This window comes from Psammomys obesus, unplaced genomic scaffold (genome assembly GCF_907164565.1).
Source record: "Psammomys obesus unplaced genomic scaffold, mPsaObe1.curated_primary_1811, whole genome shotgun sequence".
Classification (NCBI taxonomy): Eukaryota; Metazoa; Chordata; class Mammalia; order Rodentia; family Muridae; genus Psammomys; species Psammomys obesus.
Genome location: NW_026596109.1, coordinates 10,816,456 through 10,834,507, shown reverse-complemented (window position 1 = coordinate 10,834,507; position 18,052 = coordinate 10,816,456). Strand labels below are relative to the sequence as shown.

The 18,052-nt window shown below is 44.9% G+C and overlaps 1 protein-coding gene across 1 annotated transcript in view; it reads left to right on the top strand.

Moving 5' to 3' along the window:
• Positions 1-18,052, top strand: part of Zyg11a (zyg-11 family member A, cell cycle regulator) — a 33,415-nt gene that overhangs the window by 368 nt on the left and 14,995 nt on the right. The window contains exons 2-8 of the mRNA XM_055628836.1: positions 3,927-4,092; positions 8,208-8,959; positions 11,539-11,679; positions 13,194-13,370; positions 15,036-15,100; positions 16,345-16,444; positions 16,535-16,588. Coding sequence (XP_055484811.1) covers positions 3,927-4,092; positions 8,208-8,959; positions 11,539-11,679; positions 13,194-13,370; positions 15,036-15,100; positions 16,345-16,444; positions 16,535-16,588 — 1,455 coding nt within the window. The remainder of the gene's footprint in view (positions 1-3,926; positions 4,093-8,207; positions 8,960-11,538; positions 11,680-13,193; positions 13,371-15,035; positions 15,101-16,344; positions 16,445-16,534; positions 16,589-18,052) is intronic.

Genomic DNA, 18,052 nt, shown 5'->3' with positions numbered 1-18,052 from the left:
GCCCCCCCCCCCCCAGCCACCCGGCTCCATTCCCCGGGGTGGAAGGCGGAAATGCCAGGTTGAGTGGGTTTGCACTGCAACTTGACCCGGGATGTGCTGACCGTGCCACCCAGGGAATGAAAAATCCAGTGGTGATTCTTAGTCCCAAGATTGGGAGGCTGAGGCAGGAGGATTGCCAAAAAAGTTCCAAGTCAGCCTGGGCTGTCATACAAGAGACCAAACCGGACCAAAATCTAGAGAAGGGTTAGCCGAAAATAAATTCAGAGGGGAGGAAGTAGTCTGGTTGTGGGGATGGTGCATTTTGGTGTGTTTTGGGATGTTGAGCTGAAGCTCTAGGCCTTCCTTGGTAGTCTGCTTTTCCTCTGAGGTACACACCCAGCTCTCATAATTTGTGTGTGAGAGACAGGGTCTCCCTGTGTAGCCCAGACCAGCTTCAAACTCAATTCTGCCTCAGTCTCCTGAACACTGAGATTACAAATGTCTGCCAGTGTGGTCAGCGCCTTTCTTCCTCCAACTCACCGAGCTCCTCCTGCCTCTGCCTCCCACCCACGGGGGTGCACCACGGATAATGCCCAGCCTTAAATTATCTTTTTAATGTACTTGCTATCTGTGATTTTTTTCTTGGTTATTAATAACGTTAAATCTTTCCCACACACACCTTTTTAATTTCATGTGTTGTGGGTCATAGCTTTATAATTCCCCTTATTTTGCTCACTTGCTGTGTAATTTGTTTTTTGGTTGTTTGTCCTTGTCGTACAAGCGGCCTCCTGCTCCCTGTGCAGCTGAGGGAGCCCCTGAATTCCGGATCACCCTGCCTCTGTATCAGAATTGCTGGGATTACAGGGGTTTTGTTGGTTATCTGTAATGTGTTTTGCGGGGTGACAACTGCAGGGGTCTGTTCTGTGCTTTGCTCTCCAGCACGGGGGTTATAAGCTCCACCACCGCCCAGTGAGTAAATTTTATTAACAGGTCAGCGAGGTTTTCGGTGTTCGTGTGTGGTGTAAGCTGCTCTGTGATACCAGCCAGCTTGAACTGCTGCAGGGAAAACATATGTTTACCTGCATGTGTGTTAAGTGAACTGTGCCTGGTACTAATGGAGGTGAGAATAGGGTGCAGTCTACTCCGGAGCTGAAATTAACAGACAGTTGTGAGCTGTGTGGGTGCTAGAGATCTGAGCTTGGGTCCTCTGAAAGAGCAGCTAGTGCTCTTCGGCGGGGCGTGTGCCTCATTAACGGTGAAATTACAGTCAGTGTTGGGTCCAGAAGAAGTCCATTTTAAAAGATTTATTTCTATTTTATGTCTTTTGAGTATTTTGCCTGCACCTGCAGTGCCCACTAGGTCAGAAGAGGGGCATTGCACCCCTGGACCTGGGAACTGGCATTTGGGTGCTGGAATCCAAACCTGTGCAAGAGCAGCGAGTTCTCTCAACTGTCAAGCTACATTTCTGGCCCCAGTGGGCTAGCTTTTAAGTAGAAGGGTTTACCTGAGACAGAAGGCTGGAGTTGAGGGTGTGCCGAAATGAGCCTGCTTCTTGTTTCAGCCTTGGGAAGTGGATGTAGGAGGATTAGAAGTTCAAGGTCATCTTTGTTTACAGAATGACTTTGAGGCCAGTGTGTCTTACAAGAGACCTTGCCTAAAACAACAAAAATACAGAAAATATGAAGATGTCCATCATTTCCCAACCCTTAGGGTGCTGAGGCAGCAGGAGTTCAAGGTGGAGGTCAGACTGGGCTCCTAGAGAGACCCTGTTCATAAGAAAATAATCTTTATTCTTCTGCCTCCACCTCCTAAATGCTGGGTTCACAGGTGTGTGCCACCACGTCTACCAATTAAAAAAAAAAATCATCTTTTAAGAAATTATTTCAATTACTTGGTGAGTGCAGGTGTGTGGAAGTAAGAGGACAGACAGCTCCTAGGAAGTGGTCAATTCTTTCCTGCTAGCTTGCTCATCTAGGGAATTAAAGGTTGTGAGGCATCTGAAAACGAGTATCTACTAACAGACATATTGCTAGCCCCAAAAGTGTTTGTGCCTGTAGTCCAAAGTTACTCAGGAGGCTGAGGGAGGAGGATTGTGTTGTCCTACTTTTTAAAAATTCTTTTATTTACATTTCTTCTATTTTTTCTCTCTACTCCACCCCAATCCCTTCCAACACCCACCACCAGGTAGGAGAGATAAAGGGTTAATGGGAGAGGGAATGCAGTTTTCTTAGCTGTTTCCTGCTGTTTAGGGTCTCGGGTTCCTTGGAGCCAGGCTAATACCTCATTTCAGGAGATCTCCAACTTCTTGTCTCACAGCAGCAACTAGGAGTAGCAAGAGGGAAGCAGGAACAGCCTTCTTTCTCAGAGCTTCCACACTGTCTGGGCTCTGGCATTTATCCTCTCTCCAGAGTCCTCAGATTTAAACTATCTGCATCTGGCAAAGAGCTCCTCTCAGAGCCCACAGGAAGCAAATAGTCTGCTGCTGAATCATTCCCACATCCACACCTGGGACCAAAACAAAAACATGTTTATATCCCCAACAGGATTGCTTGAGCTCAGGTTTTTAGGTCAGCTCATTTCACAACTCCAAACAATATATAAATAAATGAATACAGCAGGCATAAGTGCCTCAAGTTTGTAATCGCAGTGCTTGGGCAGATGAGGCAGGAGATTCACTGAAGAGTCCGAGGCCCCCTGAGCAACATAGCACTTTCTCATGTACTACATTTAGGATTGGGTTGTTTTTCTAGGACCTTGGGGGTACATGAAGTTATTTATGAGGTTTTCCTGAGTTTTTAGATTAAATTTACTTAGGAGGAGCATTGTCGGTGTCTTTATTATCTACTTTATTGGCTTTTTATGCCTCTACCTCCCATTTCCACCCCTTATCCCACCAATACCTTTCAATACCCCAACACTAGGGAGGAGAGAAAGGTTAGCGGGGAGAGGGGACAGAGTTCTCTTTGGCTGCTTGGTTAGGGTAATCTGGTTCTTTGGGCCAATACCAATCTCAGTTGTCAGGCTAACCAGCAATCCAACAACAGCATGAGAAGCAGCCTTCACTCTTGGAGTCTTTCTCTCTCTGGGCTCTGGTATTTATGCCCTCTCAGAGTCCTCAGAATTAACTAACTGCAGCCGACAAAGACCATGCCCCACTCCAAGCTGCAGGAGGCAATTATCAGATGTGGGTAAATAAGGCAGCCACACTTTATTTTAATCCCACACTTGGGATTAAAATTTAAAAAAAAAAAAATTTACATAACAAAGCAGTTTTTAAAGAAACCAACACTTCTACTTCAGAGGGCCTACAAAGGTGGGAGTGCAGAGGTCAAAGGATAACTTGTAGGTGTCGGTTCTCTCCTACCACATAGGTCCTAGTTATCAAACTCAGTCTTGGCAGCGACTGCCTCTACCAGCTGAGCCATCTCACCAGACCCTTTCTGATTTTAAGCACTGAGAATTCTCAGATAATGCCTTAGCATTACTGCATAGGTTTTGGTAAGTTGTGCTTCTGTTTGCATTTGAGTCCAGAATAATAAGAATTATTAATTTAATAATAATAATAATAATTACTACTACTACTACTATTCAGGCAGGCTCTTGCTATGTATACCTGGTTGGCCTGGAACTATAAAGACCAGGCTGGTCTTGAACTTAGAGATCTGCCTGCCCCTGCCTCCCCAAGTGCTAGGATTAGAGCCTGTGCACTATCATTTCTGGCTGGTTGTTTCACTGTTGTTTAATTTAGTATGCGCTGTGTGTGGTGTGTGGAGAGCAAAGGACCACTTGTGGAAGTTGGTTCTTCTCAAAGATCGACCCAAACCGTCAGGCTTGACGGCAAGCACCTTTATCTTCTGAGCCCTCTTGCCATCGGCGATCACTTTTATGTTGCATGTTTGCAGGTGAACTCTAACGTCTTTTTTTCTTTTCCTCATCTGCTGCCTTAGGAGGAGGCATCACCCTACTCCTTGTTCGACATCTGCCTGGACGCCTTGACCGCTGACTTGGAGAAGTGGTGTTCTAAAGGGCCTGATGGGACATTGTGTTTTCCAGAGAGTTGGTACTTCCCTCAGGAAATAGCTGATAAATTCCTCGAGAGGTTGGCTTGGCAAGGTACTTACTAAGCATTCTCTATAGGGTAGTCGCTTTGTTTGTTTGTTTTGAGACAGGGTTTCTTTGTCTAGACCTGGAACTCTAGACCAGGCTGGCCTCAAACTCACAGAGATCCGCCTATCTGCTTCTTCAAGCGCTAGGATTAAAGGTGTGCTTATAGTGTGGTTTGTTTGTTTGTTTTTTGTGACCCACTGGGGTAGCTTACAGAGTCCTTGGGGTGAGGGATAATTTATAGGAGCACGGGTGCACCTTCCTGTTGGCTGCTGTTTAAGACAACGCTCCAATAGCTGTCCCACGCCCCCGCACTACAACTGTTAATGAAGTCTGTATCCTCAGGGAGGGTGGGCCCTTCCTCCTCTGATGGAATGTTGACAGGCTCGGTCTTCCGTAGGTCTTGTGTTAATTACAGCCACGGAGTAAACAAGAATCTAATGGCTGTGTCATGAAGAAAGTGCTCCACAACACTCCACACTTTCTTCTGGCTTTTAACACTCTCTCCCTCCCTCTCTTGTGCAGTGCTCCATGAGCCTTGAAGTGAGCAACAGAGAATACCCGTTTAGGGCTCAGCTTTCAGCAAGGCTTTCTTTCGGTTCTGTTTCAGTGTCTGTGTGTGTGTCATATGTGCATGTATGTGTGTGGGTGCAGGCACATGCAGAGGCTAGAAGCGGGCATCCGATGACCTGCTCTATCACTTTCTTCCTTAGCTCCTTGAGATGTGGTCTCTTACTAAGCCTTGAACTAGGCTGACAGCCAGTAAGGCCTAGGAGCCTCCCACTCCCAGAGCACTGTGGTGATACGCATGTTTTGTCATGCTGGGCTTTTGTCTTGAGCTTGGGATTTGAACTCAGGTGTCCATGTTTGTGTAGCAGTTCCTCATACCCACTAAGCCATTTCCCCAGCTCCAACAGTCAGTCCTGCTAAGTGCAAAAGCTGCAGCTAAGCAGCCTCTTCAAAGCTGGCAGCAGCGCTGATCTATGGCCATAAACATATTCTGAAGTAAACTCAACAGTACCGAGAACTGTAAACACTACCAGAGATTAATTCCCTTTTAGGGCCTGGCCCTCAACTCCAACTGAAGAGCCATTGGTTATCCCTGTAACAGACTTGCCACTATTGTCCCAGGGGCCACGTCTCTACCCCAGTAGCTGCAGTGTACATGGTCCACAGCTGAGTAAGACCTGGTGCCAGTTCTCCCCCAGTAGCCTGCGGTTGCTGTTGTTTTTATATAACTGTTGATTTCTCTTAGTTTCACTCTTAATCTGACTATCATATAAGTAACTGAGACTCTTTATATTTGTTTATAATAAGCCTCACAACGCAAGAACTGAGCAGTTACTACTCTATTCTTAACTCCCTAGGCTAATCTGGTTTCTTCCCAGCGTCTATCCCAGGATACTTGCACTTTGTAGCTTTCCTGCTGAGTTCTCTGTCCTGGTATCTCCTAGACCTCTGCCATGGCTGAATCACTTGGCTGAACTCTCCTCCCCTGGCTGGCAGGAAGTTCAGCCCTCTTCTCTCCCCTTCTCAGTGATTGGCTGTAAGCTGCTTTATTGACATATCAGGGAACCCTTGGTGTGGGGAGCAGAGTTCATACACCATTCCTGGCAGGAGAGTCTCAGAACAAGGCTTGCAAGCAGATATAGGAGATACAGAATCAGCATGTGAATCCCACATAACCTTATGCCTACAGCAAACTTAGCATCTTCCAGCGTTATATAAGTTCTGGCCAGAAGGGAGGGAACTTCAAACTCAGTTCCAGCTTGATTATTCTGTACCCTGCAATCAAAGTGTATGGTGTTAGCCGGTACATGTGCATGCCCATAATCCCAGCACTCAGGGGGGCAGAGGCAGGCGGATCTCTGAGTTTGAGGCCAGTTTGGTCTACAAAGCGAGGTCAGGACAGCCAAGGCTACACAGATAAGCCCTGTCTCAAAAAACCAAACCAAATCAACCAACCAAAGGAAAAAAGTGGATGGAGTCTCCAGCAGTAAGGGACAGCCATCAACAGTGACAATTGCCTGTATTATTTTGGGAGCCTCAGGAACCTCAGTGCTTTCTTATTTGAAAAATACCTTTATTTCTCGTTCTCTGATTATCTCGGTCTTTACAGGGTGATCTAAGCTTTCTAAGCTGTTCCTGCTGCCAGCCTGATAGGTGAAGAAAACACAGGCATCGTCATTCATCCATCTGTTCCCTGGCTTCTAACATTTTGTTGTAGTTTCATCCTTTATTCTCTACATCATGGGTGTGAGCCTTAAAGGTTTCTTCGGGGCCGAAGGTGTAGCTCAGTGGTGGAACATGTGTCTAGTGAGTTGCAGGACACCAAAATAGAGCCCAGACTTCATGGCACATGTCTTTAAGACCAGCCATCCTCAGCATCATGAGTCTGAGGCCAGTCTGGGCTCGAGGATATTCTGCCCGGGGAAAGCGAAACAAAATAACAGAAAAGACCAGCAAGAAGGCTCAGTGGCCAAGGCCGCTGGCCATTAAGCCTGATGGCCCAAGTTCAGTCCCTGGGGTCTCCATGGTGGAAAGAGAGAACTAAATTCTGTGAGGTGTCTTCCGACTCCACACATGCGCTGTGGCATCTGTAAGCTGCCTCTCCCTGCCAAATAAATAAATATTAAAAAATTAAAGCAGCAACAAGGAACAAATAGTGAGAAGGAAATAATGGTTATGATGGATTTGGTTTCTTAGAGTAAAAACTTTGTTTTTCCGTTCATTGGTTTGTATGTGTGTATCCACAGGAGCGGAGATGAGAGGGCAGCCTCCAGGAGTTGATTTTCTCCACTGTGCGTGTTCTAGTGGTCAAACAAAGGCTGCCAGACTCTGCAGCAAGCTCCTTTAGCTATTGGACCAGCTTGCTGGCCCTTTAAATTTTTGTTTGTTTGTTTGTTTTCTTTTGAGATAGGTCTCAGTATATATGTAGTGTAGCTGGCCAGGAACTTGCTGTATGGTTTAGGCTTGCCTCGAAATCATGGAGATCCTTGTGTCTCAAGGCACATACTGCCACACAGACCTATTTCTTTTTTTTTTTTTTAAGATTTTATTTTTTATGTATATAGATGTTTCTCTTGCATGTACCTGTGTACATCACATATGTGCTTGGTGCTCAAGAAGGGCAAATAAGGGTGTCAGAACCCTGGAACTGGAGTTACAACTGGTTTTGAGCTGCCGTGTGGTTTTGAACTGAGCCTGGGTCCTCTGCAAGAGCAGCAAGTGCCAAGTGTAATTTGTTTTTTTGAGACAGGGTTTCTCTGTGTAACCTTGGCTGTCCTGGAATCACTCTGTAGACCAGGCTGGCCTCGAACTCACAGAGATCTTCCTGCCTCTACCTCCTGAGTGCTGGGATCAAAGGTGTGAGCCACCACTTTTTTTTTCTTCTTCCCTCCCCCCTCCCTTCCTTTCTTCCTTCCTTCCTCCCTCTCTCTCTCTTTCTTTCTACCTTCCTTTCTCTTTCTTTCTTCCTTCCTTCCTTCCTTCCTTCCTTCCTTCCTTCCTTCCTTCCTTCCTTCCTTCCTTTTCTCTCTCTTTCTCTCTCTCTTTCTTTCCCTCCCTCCCTCCCTCCCTGTCTCCCTCCCTGGAACTCTAGCATGTAAGCAATCCTTTTGAGTAGCTGAGAGCACAGCCTGTATCACCGTGCCTGGTTGTTCTGCAGGGGTAGAGTTTCCCTCATCTGAAGTGCTTAGGGCCGGGAACATTTTGGATTTGGTAATACAGTTGAACATCTTTAATCTGAACATCTGAAATGCTGCAAAATACAAAGTTGTTTTTTTTTTTTTTAGTGTTACCTCCTTCCCAATAGAAGTTACCCCCAGTATTTACTGCCTCAAAGTTAGTTGGTTTTGTTTTTTTCTTTATTTGTTTTGGACCAGGTTTCATGCATCCTCCCTGAGGCTGATCTCAAATCTGTAGTTGAGGATGCTCTTGAACTCGTGATCCTTCCGGCCCGCCTCCTAAAAGCTGGGATTATAGGCATGCACCATCACCTTGGCTAAGTCTTCCTAGAAATGTAAATGTAAACTGGGAATGGGAGCTGGGTGTGTCTAACACACAGACACCCCCCAAAACAAAACAACTTTGCCTAAAGCTATGTACATGGTCCTGCTTTTCAGGCAAGCTGAATGACAGAACAGCAAGCATCTTCCAAGGCAAACAGATGAATCTGAAGGTGGTAAAAATCCGGAAAGCTAAGCTCTCCGCAGCAGCCTTCACAAAAGCCTTCTGCCATCACAAGCTTGTGGAAGTGGATGCCACCTCCGTGGACTCCGAGCTTCTGGCCACTGACATCATCCACGCTCTCCAGAGCAGCTCCTGGGTCCAGAAGAACCTTCGCTGTCTTCTGTTAGACTCAGTCAGCGTCCCTCCGAACTCAAGATTGCTGGCCTTGGCCCAGTTCACTGGCATTCACACTTTAAGTGTTGCCAACATGTCCGTTGGGAGTGAAGACCTCGTTAGTGTCTCTCAGTTACCAAACCTGCAAAGCTTGGATATCTCCAACACTCTGGTCACCGACATCTCTGCCCTCCTCGCCTGTAAGAACCGGCTCAGGTCCCTCACGATGCACTATATGAAGTACCTGCACATGAGCAACTCCAAAGTCATTGCCGTCCTCAGACAACTGAAATGCCTGCTCCACCTTGATATTTCTGACCACAGGCAGCTCAGATCAGACCTCGCTTTTTGTCTGCTGCAGCAGCAGGATATCCTGCCCAACCTCGTGTCCCTGGATATTTCGGGGGCCACCGACATCTCCGACAAAGCTGTGGAATCCTTTCTGCAGCAGCGGCCTGGAATGTGCTTTTTGGGGCTCTTGTCCACAGACGCTGGTTATTCTGATTTCTTCATGACAAAGCAAGGCTTGAAGGTTTGTTCTAACATACACTGTGGATTCTTTGTCACGAATATTATATGTTCTCATACATCAGAATCCTTAGGAGTTTTTTATCTTGTCTTTATTTTTTTATTTTTATTTTTTTGTTTTTTTAAGACAGGGTTTCTCTGTGTAGCCTTGGCTGTCCTGGACTCACTTTGTGTACAATTGTTTTACCTGGGTGTTTGTAGATTCCAGAAAGGAACTACAGTAACAGCTAACTATGAGCCCCACCACGTGGGTGCTGGGAACTGAACCCAGGTCCTCGCTGGAAGAACAGCCAGTGCTCTTAATCACTGAGCCATCTCTCCGCCTCCTGAAAGGTGTTTTTTTCAAAGATCACCTGAAACATAAAGAGAAGGTGGGGGGCAGCAGTTGCGCTGCATAGACCCTCAAGAGCTGGGGTCATGGTGCGAGCTATCACACCCAGCCCCCTCCCTTAAAAAAAGTTTTGAAGGACTGGAGGTTTATCTCAGTCATTCTAGCATTTTCAAGGCCCTAGGTTGGATTCCAAGAATGGGAAAATAAATACACGTTTAGACCACTGCTTGAATAAATAAGTGTATAGTGTTACCTTAAAAAAATAGCATATATTTAAGTAAATAAACTCAGGGTTGTTTTGTTTGTTTGTTTAATGCCAGATGTGGCAGTAACTGCCTTTAATCATAACATGAAGGTAGATAGTAGGGAAAAGAAAAACTGGGGGAAAAAAATCTTTATTTGCTGATGGATCTTACTATGACTTAGAACTCTATATTAGACCACGCTGGTCTCTGACTCATAGAGATCTGTCTCTGTCTGTCTCTACCTGCCCAGTGCTGGGATTAAAGGCGTGTGCTCACACACCTGGCTCTTTATATGTATGTGTATGTATGCCTAGTGTATGTACACCGCATTCAGGCAGTGCCCACGGAGGCCAGAAGAGGTTACTATATCCTCTGGAGCTGGAGTGCAGGCAGTTGTGAACCACCCTGCTGGTGCTGGGAATCAAACTTGGGTCCTTCCTCCATAGGAGCAGCAGGTGCTCTTAACCACTGAAGCGTAAGCAGCCAGGGTGAGCAGACTTTTTCTGGTATCAGGTGATCACACACTAATTTTGTTTTGACATTAGTTTTAGATATATTCTTGTATGTTCCATAGGGTTGGATTTTGTCTTTTATTTTTATTGGTTTTTTAAAATTTCACTGTCTATGTGTGTATGGGTGCCCGTGTGACCTCTGGTATCTGTGGGATCAAGAAGAGGTTGTTTAATTCCCTATAGCTGGAGGTACAGCTGTGGATGCAGGGAACTGAACTCTGGTCCTTTGTGAAGACAGTATGAACTTTTAACCTCTGAGCCATCTTTTCGGCTGGATTTTTCTTATTTTGTTTCTTTTTCTTTTTAATTTATGAGCCACTTAAAAATTCTGAAGACAGAGGGGCTGGAGAGATGAGATGGCTCAGAGGTTAAGAACACTGGTTGCTCTTCCAAAGGTCCTGAGTTCAATTCCCAGCAACCATGTGGTGGCTCAGAGCCAACTATAATGAGTTCTGGTGTCCCCTTCTGGACTGCAGGCATACATGCAGGCAGAATACTGTATAAATAGTAAATAAATAAATCTTTAAAAAAACAAACTATCCTAACTCTTAAAAAAAAATCCTGAAGGCAAAGGCAGGCAGATCTCTGAATATGAGTTTGAGGCCAGCCTGGTCTACAGAGCTGGTTCTATCTAAGACAGCTAGGGCTACATAAAGAAATCCTGTCTTGAAAAACCAAAAATGAATAAGTAAAGAAATAAATCCTTTATATTGACTCTAGCTCAGTGAGCTCCAGTTTCTGTGAGGGACCCTATTTCAAACAACAAGGTAGAAGCTGGGTATGGTGTCACACGCCTTTAATCCTAGCATTCAGGGAGACACAGGCAGGCAAATCACTGTGAGTTCAAGACCAACCTGGTCTACAAAACGAGTCCAGGACTGCCAAGGTGACACAGAGAAACCCCTGTCTCTTAAAACACCAAAACCAAACAGACGGAACAAAACCACATTGCCCTGTGATAACAAGGAAGAGTTCTAGCATATGAAAAGTGGGGTTAACATTGAGCTAGAGTGAGATTCTGTGCCTTCCGGTCTTACCAAGCCTCCTGAGAGGCCTCCGTCATAGTTGTTGCTTGTTAGAACTTTGCACATTCCTGTGTGTCTTGTTTGTTGCTTGCACTAGGTACTATACTCTGGGCATCACACTTGCTAGGCAAATCTCTAAACCCCAGGCAATTGAGGGTTTGTGGGATTTGATTATTTTTTTCTTGAGATAGTCCTTGGTTCAGGGTTGCCTATGTAGGAGCCGGCTGGCCTCACTTTTGAGACAGTTCTTCTGCTTCTGCTTCTGGAGTGCTGAGATTCCATGCATGTAGCAACCAGTTAAAGTCTTAACTGGACTGTAGTTGCAGGAAGATATGATTTAGACACCAGCAGCTGCTTGCTTTGTGACGGTACTGAGCTGCACAGAAGCCTCAGAGGAACCTGGAAGGTGCTGTCGGGACCCGAATGCTTGTGTGAGGAGGTAAAACCTACCGTGAACCCATGTTTTTCAGGTTGCTGGAGGAGCCAACATGAGTCAGATCTCTGAAGCACTGAGCCGGTACAGGAACAGGTCGTGTTTTATGAAGGAGGCTCTCTACAGGCTCTTCTCGGAGACGCTCTCACTTCGTGTCATCCTGCCTGGCACTCTAAAGGTACCTCAGAAAGCAGATTCATCGTCTCCTACTTGGTCAGCTGAAAGTTGTCTTCATCTCCTACTTGGTCAACCAGCAGGCATGGTGGGCCACACCTTTATTGCCAGGGTCCTAGAGGCAGCTGAAAACAGATTGTGTGTTCCAGGCCAGCTAGTGCGACATAGTGAGACCTTGTCTCAAAAAAAAAAAGTGTTTGTTGAACACTACAGTAATTTTTTTTTTTTTTTTTTTTTGAGATAGTTCTGGATGTCCTGAAATTTGTTTTGTAGACCATGCTGTCTTGGAACTCAACAGAGATCCATCTTCCTGCCTGTGCTTCCCAAATGCCGGGGTTAAAGGCGTGCACCACCATACACAGCTAGTAATTCTTACTCCTTACTAATAGTGAGTTAAGTATGCTCATCAAGAAAATGTAGCGGAAAAAAAAAAAATAGTGAGCCAAAAATATGTAGGAACTAGAAAAAAAGAAGGATAATGCTAGATTTAATTGTTTTATCATCTGAATCTGTATGAGATCAAGTTCTTCTGTAACTTCAAACTCACAGAGATGCACCTATTTCTGCTTTCTGAATTCTGGCAATAAACTTTAAATCAATTCTGATTAAAACTTCTTATGATTTGGTCTGAGGCAGGAAGACTATAGGAGCACTGTTACCTTTCCAGTGCTATATTTTCTACTTTTAAAGTTCTTTTCTTCTCAGACAGGCACGGTGGTGCACGTCTGTAATCCCAGCACTCTGGGAGGCAGAGGCAGGTGGATCTCTGTGAGATCCAGCCTGGTCTACAAAGCAAGTCCAGGACATCCAAGGCTACACAGAGAAACCCTGTCTTGAAAAACTGAAAAATAATTAACTAACTAAATAAATATTTTTTCTCACTTGTTAACTCACCCCACCCTTTTGTGGTTTTTCTTCTTTTTATGCTTTCCTTTCCTGCCTCTTTCTCCTGTCTAATGTGCTCTGTAAGCGGAATCTTCCAATATGATTGCCCTGCAACTACCACAGCCCCCTTTATTTGCCCCTCTCCTGGTGCTTTCTTCAGAGTCATGTCTGGCATCCCTCAGTGTGAACTCTGAGGACTTATGCTAAGGGGAGAAGCATAATCTGATTCACTGTGGAATAAGCCTGAATCTGAGCCCTTAGAAGGCTGGGATGGGAGGATTGCTGAGTTCAAAGTCAGGCCTACATCCACAGTGAGACCCTGTTCCCCAAATAATATACGCTGACTGATGTTTGTGACTCTTACAATGCTTGTCACAGATGCTTGGGAAATGATCACATAATTCATGCCACAGTTGAGGAAACTGAGGTCCAGAGTCATCAGCTAGTTAATGGTTACATTTGGACTTGAAGCAATTGCTGCAATTCTTCAATGTCCTACAGAGCAAAGGCTAAGAATATGAGAAGTCTGTTATTAATCCAACGAGCAAACACTTACACCAACCGAAACAGATGAAACACAGTTCCAGGGTTGTTAATGGTGTTGCATCTCTCTGAAAACAAGTTCGTCTTCAGCTTGTGGCTATAGGAATGAGGAACCACCCTTTGGATCTGCCTGTGCAGTTCACAGCCAGTGCTTGCGCCCTCAACCTCACACACCAGGGCCTGGCCAGGGGAATGCCTGTCCGCCTGCTGTCAGAAGTCACCTCACTACTTTTCACGGCAATGAAAAATTTCCCCTACTACCAACAGGTAATTTGAATTAAGCGCTCGACTGATTTTTAATCTTAGAACACGTATATGAAAAATATGTATTACTGAATTGCAGTTTTTTTATTCTTTTATAAATAAAATAGGACTTCATATTTTGGAAAAAAAAATAAGAAATATGAATAAGCAATGAAGCTAAAAACGTTAAAGTCCATCACAAGCCATTTACTGTCCTTGGTGGCACAAGCCTTTAATCTCAGTATTCAGGAGGCAGAGGCAGGTGGAGCTTTATGGTTTCCAGGCCAGCCAGGGCTACACAGAGCTGTCTCCAAAAACCAAAAATATGAAACTAAAAACAATTCCTAAGAAACCTTGATTAACACATTGGCCAGGTGTGATGGTGCTCACTTCCAGTCTCTGTATTGGGGAGATGGAGGCTGTAGGACCAGAAGTTTAGGCCGTTCTCTGCTGCTGCATATAGAATTCAAGGCCAGCCAGGGCTACAGGGGCCTGTTGGGGCCAACAGGATGGCTTAGCAGGTCAAAGTGCCAGACCATCTGGATGCTTGAGACTCACGTGATGGAAGGAGAAAACCACCTCCCATGAGTTGCTTTCTGATCTCTATGTGCATACACACACACACACACACACACACTTTTTTTCTCCAACTATAATAAAATATTTTTAATTAGGTGACTGGAATAATTTATATATCTAAATATAAAAGTTAAGGCCATGAAATATTTTGAAGAAAATACTTGTTGCCCAGTAATCAAAGATATCTTAAGTTACTAAAAGTAAAGGTTATTAATTTTTTTTTTCTTTTTCAGAGCTGGGGCCATAGCTCAGTGAAAGACTACTTGCCTAGCGTATGTAAGGTCAAGGCCCTGGTTTCCAGCTCCAGCACCAGAAACAAACCCATCAAAATTAAAAGTTCTTGGGCTGGGAATATAGCTTAGTGGTAGAGCACTTACCTAGCATCCATGAGGTATGTTTTAGTTACGGTTTCTCTTTTCAAGACAGGATATCTCTGTGTAGCCCTAGCTGTCCTGAAACTCGCTGTGTAGACCAGGCTGGCCTTGAACTCACAGAGATCCTCCTTTGACCCCTGAGTGCTGGGATTAAAGGTGTGCACCACCACCACTACCACCCTGAAATGTGATGTGTTCGTTTAAAGGAACCCTGGTCTAACAAGAAAGAGGTGAAGTACTGGTACATGAAACAGACGGTGAATTTTTAAAAATGCGAGTGAAGCAAAACATGTTAAAAGAGGGGTTAAGGAGATTCCAGTTAAACCTTACTTGCGTAGGTGACTGTTCAGCAGCTCTCAGGGGAAAGGTGGCTGCCGCCATCGTGGTAACCTAAGTTCAGTCTTCAGGACCCACGCGATGGAAGAAGAAAACTGACCGCTCCAAGTTGTCCTCTGACCTCCATGTGTGTGCTGGGACAAGTGCACACCCAAACACGAGTACACACACACATACACAAACACACTCAGACACACACAAAATAAATGTAACTTTTTAAAAAATGGGAGTTGGTCTTAGCACAGTTCAGTCTTTATTCCTGCATGATAACAGTCGGTTGTAGAAGGACATTAAAATCTTGGAGAGGACTCCTTTGCAGTGAGCTCTCCATAAGAGAAGCTCATTGGTCACACCAGCCGAATGTCAAACTTGCTTCTGTTTGTCCTTTCTTTCCCAACAGTTACAGAAGAATTGCCTTCTTGCCTTGACCAGCTCCAGGATCCTCGTGGATGTTCCATTTGACAGGCAAGTACCAGGACAGCTTTTAACTGTTAGTGTAACGGGCCTGCCTGGTTAAGGTGGGGGTGAGATACTAAGGAGAAGGTTTTCTTCCACAAAGCGATTGACACCCGAGTTAGACAAATCCAAGGGATTCCGGTGGGAATAGGAGACACCAGGCCTGCCTAGATCTCCCTACTTTGCACACAACTTTCTCTTTTGTAAAATAAAGAGGATGGGTTGTGAACACAGCAGTGCTGTAAAGAGCTGATATTTCTATGCTTTATATTTTTTTAATTTGGCGAGATAGTTCTTTCAGATGTCACATGGCTATCCCTATTGAAGCCTTTGGAATCCTACAGATCATGAGCTTAAAAACATTTGAGGACTATTGCTTTAGGGCAGAAGAGTGAAGCCTAAGCCGGGTGCCAGCTGATGATGGACTGAGCTACTAGGCTGAGTAATGTTTCCTGCAGCATTTCGGTGCTGTCTATACGCAGTTCATCTTACAAAGTACAAATTGCTGTTTTGTTTTTTTCAATCCATTGAAATGCAAAAAAAGAAAATGCAAAAAAAAAAAAAAAAAGAAAAAGAAAAACTTTTTCTGGGTTCTGCCCATCCCAGGTATTTTACTCACATTCTTACTGGGATGCACTTCTGGGCTTTCTCTGAAATGTTCTTATTTTCATTGCTAAGGATTTAAACATTTTTTACTTTTATTTTAAAATTTTTTCTCATCATATATTACACTTAATACTGGCTGTTGTTAGGCTATTTTATGCCCATATATAATGCATTTCAGTCACATTCACCCCCTGTCACTCCCCTGTTCCTCCCACTCAGAGCCTCTTCCTCTTCCCCACCAGTCGCCCTTCTACTTTCCCTGTCTTCACCTGTGTGAACCGGCAAGTTAGATTAGGGCTATTCACAGGAAAATGGCTGAGGGGTTTATGTACCAGGAGGGGCATGGGAGCTTACTGGAGGCTGTAAGCCATTAGCTAGATAGAGTTTGAAGGAAGGGTGGGGCTCATGAGCCCTCCTACCGTCAGCGTTTGACTCTAGATAGATTCTCAAGGAGGGAAAGGACTTCTTGAGATCCTCTGCTATAACCGGTAGATTCTCACAGAGGTGCCAGATCTCAGGAGCCCTTCTGCTATCAGCCTTTTACCGTGTACAGATTTTTTGGGAAGAGAGTAAAGGATTCATTTTCACTTGTTATTGACAATTTTGTAAACTTTGAATAATTACGAGAAAAATGTTCTGATTTTCAGGTTTAATGCTGCCAAGCTTGTCATGAAGTGGCTGTGCAGGCGTGATTACCCCCAGATGCAAACAATGGCAGTGAGCATCACCTCCATCCTTGCCCTGAAGGTAGGTAGGCATGTGCCAGCGGCACTATTTCCCCCTTCCTGGGCTTGGGAGAACCTGAGCATCTCACTGGGGCCTTCTGTTCACTTCCAGCTCTCACCCCAGGATACTGAACAGCTGCAGGAAGAGCTCCTTATGGCAATCAAGGTGAGCTGGAGAGCGCAGTGTGCGCCACTCCTCCTACCCTACCTGCTGGGATTGAGCCCAGGGCCTTGTGCAGGCTAGGAAAATGCTCTATCTATCGCTGAACTTGGCTCTTAATAGCTTTTTTTTTAATTTAAAAAAAAAAAAGAAGAAATTTATGAATGCAGCTTTTAAAATAATTGTATTCTGAGGTTTGAGTGAAAAAGACGAAGCTGAGGATTGGATTTGGCCAGATATGAGGCAGATAAATGCCACTTTTGTTTTATTTGTTTTTGTTTTTGTTTTTTTTTTTTTTTTTTTTTTTTGAGACAGGATCTCACTTCGTAGCCCTGGCTGTCCTCGAACTCACTATGTAGACCAGGCTAGTCTTGAACACACAAAGAACCCAGAGACAGGATTTCTCTGTGTAGCCTTGGCTGACCTGGACTCGATTTGTAGACGAGGCTGGCCTTGAACTTACAGAGATTTGTCTGCCTCTGCCTCCCTAAGTGGTGGCATTAAAGGTGTATGTGCCCACCATTGCCTGGCAAGTTGAATAATAAGAAAGTCATAATCAAGGAGAGTGACAATTTGGTGACTAAATACTGAGGAGAATAGGAACTAGCAAGCTGGAAACATGGTCACTAGAGAACACGGTAGCATTACCAGATAGAGTGGATATACCCTGAAACTTAAAGCTGGCAAGTGAAAAGCGGGTAAAGGCACCTTGCCACCAAGCGTGACAACCTGAATTTGATCCCTGGTCTCACATGATAGGAGAAAACCAATTTCTGCAAGTTGTCCTCTGACCTCCCTACAGACACTGTGGCACATGCATACACATATAGAGAGAGACACACACACACAAAGAATCAAACACAGACACACACACACACACACACACACTGACACAGTAAAAAATATGTAAATAAAAATGCATTTTAAAAGGTAATGGCTTTAAAACACCCAAGCGCTTAGTATTTGGGTAAGTACCTTTTACAGTGGGCCAGCCGAGGGTGCTGCCTGTCCTGCTCTATCACTCTTGCCTTACTTCCTTGAGACAGGGTCTCTCACTAAAGGTAGAGCCAGGGTGGCAACTAGCAAACCTCAGTGGTCTTATCTCTACCAACCACAGCACTGGGTCTGTAGGTGCCCATGCCACCAGGCCAGCTCTTTACATGGGTGCTAGGATTCAAACTCAGGTCCCCATGCTTACTTAAGAAGTGTTCCTTTTTTGTTTTTGATTTTGACGCAGAGTCTGACTGTGTAGCTTTGACAGGCCTAGAACTTGATATGTAGACCAGGCTTGCCTCAAACTCAGAGATCTGCCTCTCTTTGCTGGGTTCAAAATCATATGCCACCATGCTTAAGACGTGCTCTTACCTGCTTGGCAGTGGTAGCACACTCCTTTAATCCCAGCAGTTGGGAGGCAGAGGTAAGAGGCTCTCTATGAGCTGGAGGTCAACCTGGACTACAGCTAAGGATAAT